Raw genomic sequence first — 6,913 nt, 5'->3', positions numbered from 1 at the left:
ACAATTTTTTTAGGAAAAGATTTTTTAGATTTTTTTTTGCTTTTTTTTTTATTTTACTAGGTTAGATTTGATCTAATGCATTCAGGTTTGGGAAACCGTGGAGACGCTCTCCACTATTCACATGCAATGTGAATAGTAGAGAGTGAATTAATCCACTCTCCACTGTTTACTTTGCAGAACAGTGAAGATGGGAAAATACAACAAAAAAGAAAAAGAAAAAGAAAAAGAGGAAGAACAGGCTATCCTACACAGCTGCGATGTCTGGCTAGGAGTCAAAACAATAAAAGTCGATTATCTTTAATACCACATAATAGATTAATTTAGTTTGAAAAACTACATGAACTAAGTTATAACTATCATTTTATTTTTGATGTCTCCATTTACAAGTTTGAAACGTTATTCTTTATTTCCGTTGTTTTCAAAATTAAAAAAAAAAAAGGTAAAAAAATAGAAGCAGTGACGATATATACCAGGTGGACCTTGGTTTTTATCATCTTAGCTTCCACTGATGACTGAACAGTCACTTAAAAAAAAAAAACAGAAAACTAAGAAAATAAATCATCCTAACTGTCCATTTTATTTCCCCTGTGCTGGATACTATAGGCTTCGAAGGATATGCTGGGAGTACTTCCAGCACTTGCAGCAGCCACCAGTCAAAAACCTTAACATGAAGAAAAAAATATCATTAAATGAAAACATTTTTTTTTCCTGCAACTAAAATATCAAGTGGGACCAAAATACAATCCCATCCACCCACCTAATCGATCAAACTTGGTGTACATTTACTATGATAGAATAAAAAAATTTATAAATTATTTCTTTTAATTAAGATTTGAATTTTTTTTTAATGAAAATTATATAAAACTGCAATTCTAATTAATTATCAAAATATTTTTAAATTTATAATTAAAATAAAATATAAACTGCACCATTTCACTTGAAGTTTTTGTTTGGCATTACTTTTAAATAGGGCTGGATATATTTTTAATTTTATTTTTTATTTAAAATTATTTTTTTTATATTTTTATATTTTTTATGTATTAATATAAAAATAATTTAAAAAATAAAAAAATATTATTTTAATACATTTTTATATAAAAAAAATATTTTAAAAAATAACCATTATTATTTTTATAAACGATCAAACTCTCCCTGCAGCAAAGTTCATGATTCCTGTTTGAGAATGTTGTTATTTTCTAAAATATTTTTTATATTAAAATATATTAAAATAATAATTTTTATTTTTAAAAATTATTTTTAAAATTACATTAACACAATTCAAAACATATAAAAATAAATTAATATTTCATAATTTTTTTTTTTTTAAATGTGTGCTGGCTTGCGTTTCCAAACGCTCAGTGGAAATAAAAGCAAAGAGTACAAATCATGTTTGTCAACAGTCACTCGTTCTGTCCCCTTCCTGCCCTGCTCACTTGGCGACTTCTACAAAGCTCTTTCTCACTTGACTCTCCTCGTTACATCCGCCCCTTTCCCTATCTTTAATAAAACCCCTTCCTTCCTCATTAACCAATCCCCAAACCCTCCTTCCCTCCCTGTCATCACCTGACCACATTTTCCCGGTAACCATGTCTCGGTCATTACACATCTTCACTCCCTCTAATCTCACTTTCCCCAAACAACCTTACCCCAAACCCTCCAGCAATCGCCGGTTCCCGGCCACCACCTTCTCTCCGAAACTCATCTCAATCAAAGCCTCCACGTCATCAGATCCCAACTCCAGCACGTCTCCGCAAGTCCTAATCTCCAACAACGGAACCGGAGCAAGCGGGATATTATCCTCTACACCGCAGGACTATGATACACCGCCGTCGCAATCAATTATCTCCGACTCGAGCTCGATCGAGGTAGATGCGGTGACGGAGGTGGAATTGAAGGAGAACGGGTTCAGGAGCACGAGGAGGACAAAACTTGTGTGCACGATCGGGCCAGCGACGTGTGGATTTGAAGAACTGGAAGCGCTGGCTGTTGGAGGAATGAATGTTGCACGAATTAACATGTGTCATGGGACGCGTGAGTGGCATAGGAGAGTGATTGAGAGAGTGAGGAGATTGAATGAAGAGAAAGGTTTTGCTGTTGCTATTATGATGGATACTGAAGGTAGTGAGATTCATATGGGTGATCTCGGTGGTGCATCCTCTGCTAAAGCTGAGGTAACATTGCGATTTTGGATAATTCAGTAAAACTATGTGATTTCCCCCCTTTTTCTTGGATGTTGTTATGAATGTTATTCTAATTCAATTGAAGAACGAGGCTAACTTTTTTAAGCTGAACATGATTAATTAAATTATTAGATAATGCGCAAAGTGATTTGGTTGTTGGAGTTGTTCAAAGTGTACATTAAGATTTGGAGTCATTTTTGCAAAATTTCGTAAGATTTGGAGGTAATAGTATCGAGTTGTTGGACGTGCGTGTGTGTGCAGGATGGTGAAATTTGGACTTTTAGTGTGCGAGCATTTGATTCGCATCGACCAGAACGCACTGTCAATGTGAATTATGATGGTTTTGCTGAGGGTAATTTTCTTAATGCTATCGTTGTTTGAAGAAAAAATATTACTATTTGTTTTTGCAAGAAACTACCAATCTTTAGCTGTAACTCAATCCCATATCTGATGATCAACAGATGTGAAAGTTGGGGATGAACTCCTTGTTGATGGTGGAATGGTGAGGTTTGAGGTGATGGAGAAAATTGGTCCAGATGTCAAGTGTAGGTGTACTGATCCTGGACTGATGCTACCACGAGCTAATGTGACTTTCTGGAGGGACGGAAGTCTAGTACGAGAACGCAATGCTATGCTCCCCACAATTTCCTCGAAGGTTGGTGCCTCTATTTTTTATATGTTATTGAAATCAATATCTTCTGCTAAGTGTGAAAGGTGTCATTGATAGTAAGTAGAAAAGCCATATTTTCCCTGCATGTCTTTAAATGCTTCCAGAAATTTTGAGAGTTTGCCTGTCATTAGTTGAGGAGAATATCAAGTTATCGATCTTTTTCTTTTATTTTCTCTTCTTTCTTTCTTTTAGAGGAGGTTGGGGGGCTGAGGAGTGCCTAACTGGTTATCCGGTTCAAGTTTTCAGGATTCTGAAAGTGTTCTTAAACTTGAAATTTTCTCGATCTCATGCAAATATTAACAAGAAGAAAAAAAAAATTGGCATTTAGAGAAGGCGTGGGGAATTTTCATCTAGACAATATATACCACCATTTTTAGAAAATAATTTTTTTTATTTTCATTTCATTTTTGGCCCCCCGCACCCCCCCCTCCTCCCCCCTTCTCTTTCTCTATATCTGTTTACTGTTTATTGGTTCTCACCATTAACTGGATGGTTTATTTTGCCGAGCTGAAATAAATTGCACTTTATATTAGTGCAAACTTCATGTGAATGAACTTTCATACTGAAATATTCTTTTCTGCCATACCCATTCCATGCACTTTATATTAGTACTTTCTCTGTTGGTGGGGATACCATCATATTTTTTAAAATAAATGTTACACACACACACACATATATATTTGAAATAGATTGCATTTTCAAAACTAAGATGTAGGGTAATATATAAAATATACTCCAAGTTAAGCCTTGGGTTGGGAATTGCCTTCAGTTTCTAGGTCAACTCATTCCAGAAATCTATTGTGACCTTAACCCTGGAAGAACTGCAGTCTGTTCAGTTTTTCACAACTGGAGTTGAAAGTTCCCTCATAAATAGGGGTTGTAGAGAGTTCATTCTGACGAACCACTTGTAGGTCTTGTAAATATAAAAAATCAATTGTAGATGTTGCCTGCTGATGCAAACAGCATGTTTAGCAAAAAATATGTTTGTGTAAATCTTTAGCGAGGTGTGCACCACATCAATTAACCAGTTAGTGCTGCATCACCCATTTCTACTGCACCTTTTTCTGCAAAGTTGAAAATGTTCATCTGATTTCATCACCATTTTTTTCTATATATATTTTTCAGGATTGGTTGGATATTGATTTTGGGATTTCAGAGGGCGTTGACTTCATTGCAATATCCTTTGTCAAGTCTGCTGAAGTGATTACTCATCTTAAAAGCTACATAGCTGCACGGTCTCGTGATAGGTAAGCATAGCAAATTAAAATATGTAATGCTTTCCACTCTTATGATTGAATCTCATCTTAGCCAGCCCCCCAATCTGAACAAGGCTGGACTCTTTGTTACCCGCTGCAATACTTGGAAGTTCTTTTTGGTCATTATTTGGACATCCAGTATTTCATTTATCTGGGTTTTTGGTGGACTGAGTTTGTCTTGATTTCTATAGTGTGTCTGGTATCTTTAGATTTCAAATACTAGATCAGTTTATGTTACCATTGAAAGTTGCAACATGAAGCTGAGTTACTGTCATGTTGAAAATAACATATGTTGCATGTGCTTTTTTTATAGTGTTTGCCTTCATTAATAAAATGGTTGGCATGGTTGCCAATTTTCTGGACCGGCACTGATTTTTAATTCTGATGCAGTGATATAGCTGTCATTGCAAAGATAGAGAGTATTGACTCATTAAAGAACTTGGAGGAGATCATTCAAGCATCAGATGGAGCAATGGTAGCCAGAGGAGATCTAGGTGCTCAGATACCATTAGAACAGGTCCCATCGGCCCAGCAAAATATTGTTCAAATTTGTAGGCAGCTAAATAAGCCAGTCATTGTCGCTTCTCAGCTGCTTGAATCTATGATTGAATACCCCACACCTACCAGGGCTGAGGTAGCTGATGTTTCTGAAGCAGTTAGGCAAAGGGCAGATGCTTTGATGCTATCTGGTGAGTCAGCCATGGGCCAATACCCAGAAAAGGCATTGGCTGTTCTGAGGAGTGTCAGTGTGAGAATTGAGAAGTGGTGGAGAGAAGAGAAATGCCATGAAGCTATGGAACTCCCTGTTGTAGGATCCTCATTTTCTGACAGTATTTCTGAAGAGATTTGCATTTCTGCTGCCAAGATGGGTATGCACACTTTGGTTCTAGTCTTCTAGACATCTGCTAATGAATTTATTTTAGCATAAGAGGCATTTTCTGATTCAACTAGTTGTAAAATGAGGCCTTCACAGAAACCGATTTTAAAATACTTTCAGGGGTTTCATTCATTGAGTAAACCCTTTTTTTTGTGTGTGGAATATGAACACCAGAGGTAAAGAAAAGTGAAAAATGAAGAAAATGCACCCATCATATTTTGATTGCAAAATTACACCAGCTATTTAGAATATACTGTTGTATTTTATTGACGAGCAACATTTCTTGAAGTTGTCCAAACTCCCAAATTAAGGTCACGAATGCTTTTATATATATACATGTCACTGGTGTTCAAAGGGGGATTTTGATAATTATGTCTTGCATATTGTTTGAAATCTTTCTTCTTCATCCTACTGCATGATCAGTAATTGCTATTGTTTCCTGTTTTTCTTTTCTTTCATTTTTTCTTATTGCCTTCAAATTGAGTAACCTTTTTCTGACCATTGTCGTCATACAGTTCTAAATTGTAGCAAGTCATCTAATTACATTGGTTCAACCAAGCATCTCCTTTTCATTTCCTCTTGCTTGGTTTGGTTCTCATGACTTGCTTACTTTATTGGTGGTGGTTGTCAGAGTGACCAGCCTCTCCAGTAATTAGATTCTAAACCCCCCCTCCCCTTCTCACCTTTCTTTGAAGTGCCACTTTATTTTTGTTTGTGTACATGTATGTGTTCATTAAATTTTACATGGATTATGTGGTATGATTGGCATTTTGCAGCTAACAATTTGGGAGTAGATGCACTTTTTGTCTACACAAAGACAGGCCACATGGCTTCTCTCTTGTCACGCTGCAGACCTGATTGCCCAATCTTTGCTTTCACAAGCACAACATCTGTAAGGAGACGCCTGAATCTACAGTGGGGCCTGATACCTTTCCGCCTGAGTTTCTCTGATGATATGGAAGGCAACCTTAATAAAACCTTCTCATTGCTCAAGGCTAGGGGAATGATCAAATCAGGTGACCTTGTCATTGCTGTCTCGGACATATTACAGTCCATCCAAGTTCTGACTGTCCCTTAGATTTTAGGTTAGATTGCAATCGCCACCTCAGCCCTTCTTCTAGGTTGGGTTATCTAGTAATTTCTATGTCTATTGTTAGTGGTTCAGCAATTTGGTTGCTGCTAGAAAATTCTAATTGCTATAAAGGAATCTGAGGGTAGTCATCAAATCATCCCTGCTTTCACTGGCTTTGTGCCTGATTCAAGGACACATCCACCCATTCAGCAATAAGGTTTGGCGGATCACTCCATGCTAGCAGCTTTGATTTTTTTGGCAGGTGATCACAATTTTACCCAGTGACTTTGTTTTGACATGTTTCTAAGTGTACCAATGGAAGCAGAGCTATATTTTCTCATATATTGTTGTGTGGTTTTATATAACCAGTGTAGTCCAGATTGCTTATGTTGTTTTTTCAGCTTGACTCTTAGTTCCGATAAATGCTTAGATAGAGAAAACAAGGTCAACAGAAGTTGTTACCAGATTTGTTTATGCTATCCAGTTATTGCTTTGTATCTGTTCACACCTATTTATCTTTCCATTTTATATCTCCAAGCATACTGAATTTCTTATTCTATTTTTATTGATGACTCCAGGCTGAAGATATGTGTGTTTTCTACGTTTGATCACCATTTGTTTTATGTTTAGGCAGGCCTTTCAGAAATCGTCTCGGGTTGGCTCAATGAGATTGATAAAAACCGAAAAGGTATGTTATTAGTACTGCACTTATTTCTTGAGAAGATGCCCATATTGCTGTGGTAGTGTTAGATGGTGCCAACTTTGTGAGTCACGGTTATGAATGGCCATAGGAGTTGTTTTATATAACTGGCGGACTTGTTTGGAGGTGATGGGCCCTGAAAGGGAAGGAGCTGGGGT

General features: G+C 36.6%; 1 protein-coding gene across 1 annotated transcript; it reads left to right on the top strand.

Moving 5' to 3' along the window:
- The first annotated feature begins 1,392 nt into the window (after positions 1-1,392).
- Positions 1,393-6,560, top strand: LOC7498049 (pyruvate kinase isozyme A, chloroplastic). The gene is made up of 6 exons (XM_002315708.4): positions 1,393-2,171; positions 2,442-2,532; positions 2,642-2,835; positions 3,976-4,097; positions 4,497-4,975; positions 5,760-6,560. Exons 1-6 carry the CDS (start codon positions 1,587-1,589, stop codon positions 6,059-6,061), a joined length of 1,773 nt encoding a protein of 590 aa, XP_002315744.2. The 5' UTR covers positions 1,393-1,586; the 3' UTR covers positions 6,062-6,560.
- The last annotated feature ends 353 nt before the right edge of the window (positions 6,561-6,913 follow it).

Source organism: Populus trichocarpa, chromosome 10, assembly GCF_000002775.5.
Source record: "Populus trichocarpa isolate Nisqually-1 chromosome 10, P.trichocarpa_v4.1, whole genome shotgun sequence".
In the NCBI taxonomy this organism is placed as follows: domain Eukaryota; kingdom Viridiplantae; phylum Streptophyta; class Magnoliopsida; order Malpighiales; family Salicaceae; genus Populus; species Populus trichocarpa.
Note: the sequence above shows the minus strand (reverse complement) of the source record. Positions and strands in the feature narration are given on the sequence as shown.

What these genes read in the sequence shown, in the direction of transcription:
- LOC7498049 (XM_002315708.4), top strand. Translation starts at nt 1,587, where the DNA reads ATGTCTCGGTCATTACACATCTTCACTCCCTCTAATCTCACTTTCCCC. An exon ending in CATCCTCTGCTAAAGCTGAG is followed by an intron (nt 2,172 to 2,441) that starts GTAACATTGCGA and finishes GTGTGTGTGCAG; the next exon opens with GATGGTGAAATTTGGACTTT. An exon ending in TCCCCACAATTTCCTCGAAG is followed by an intron (nt 2,836 to 3,975) that starts GTTGGTGCCTCT and finishes TATATTTTTCAG; the next exon opens with GATTGGTTGGATATTGATTT.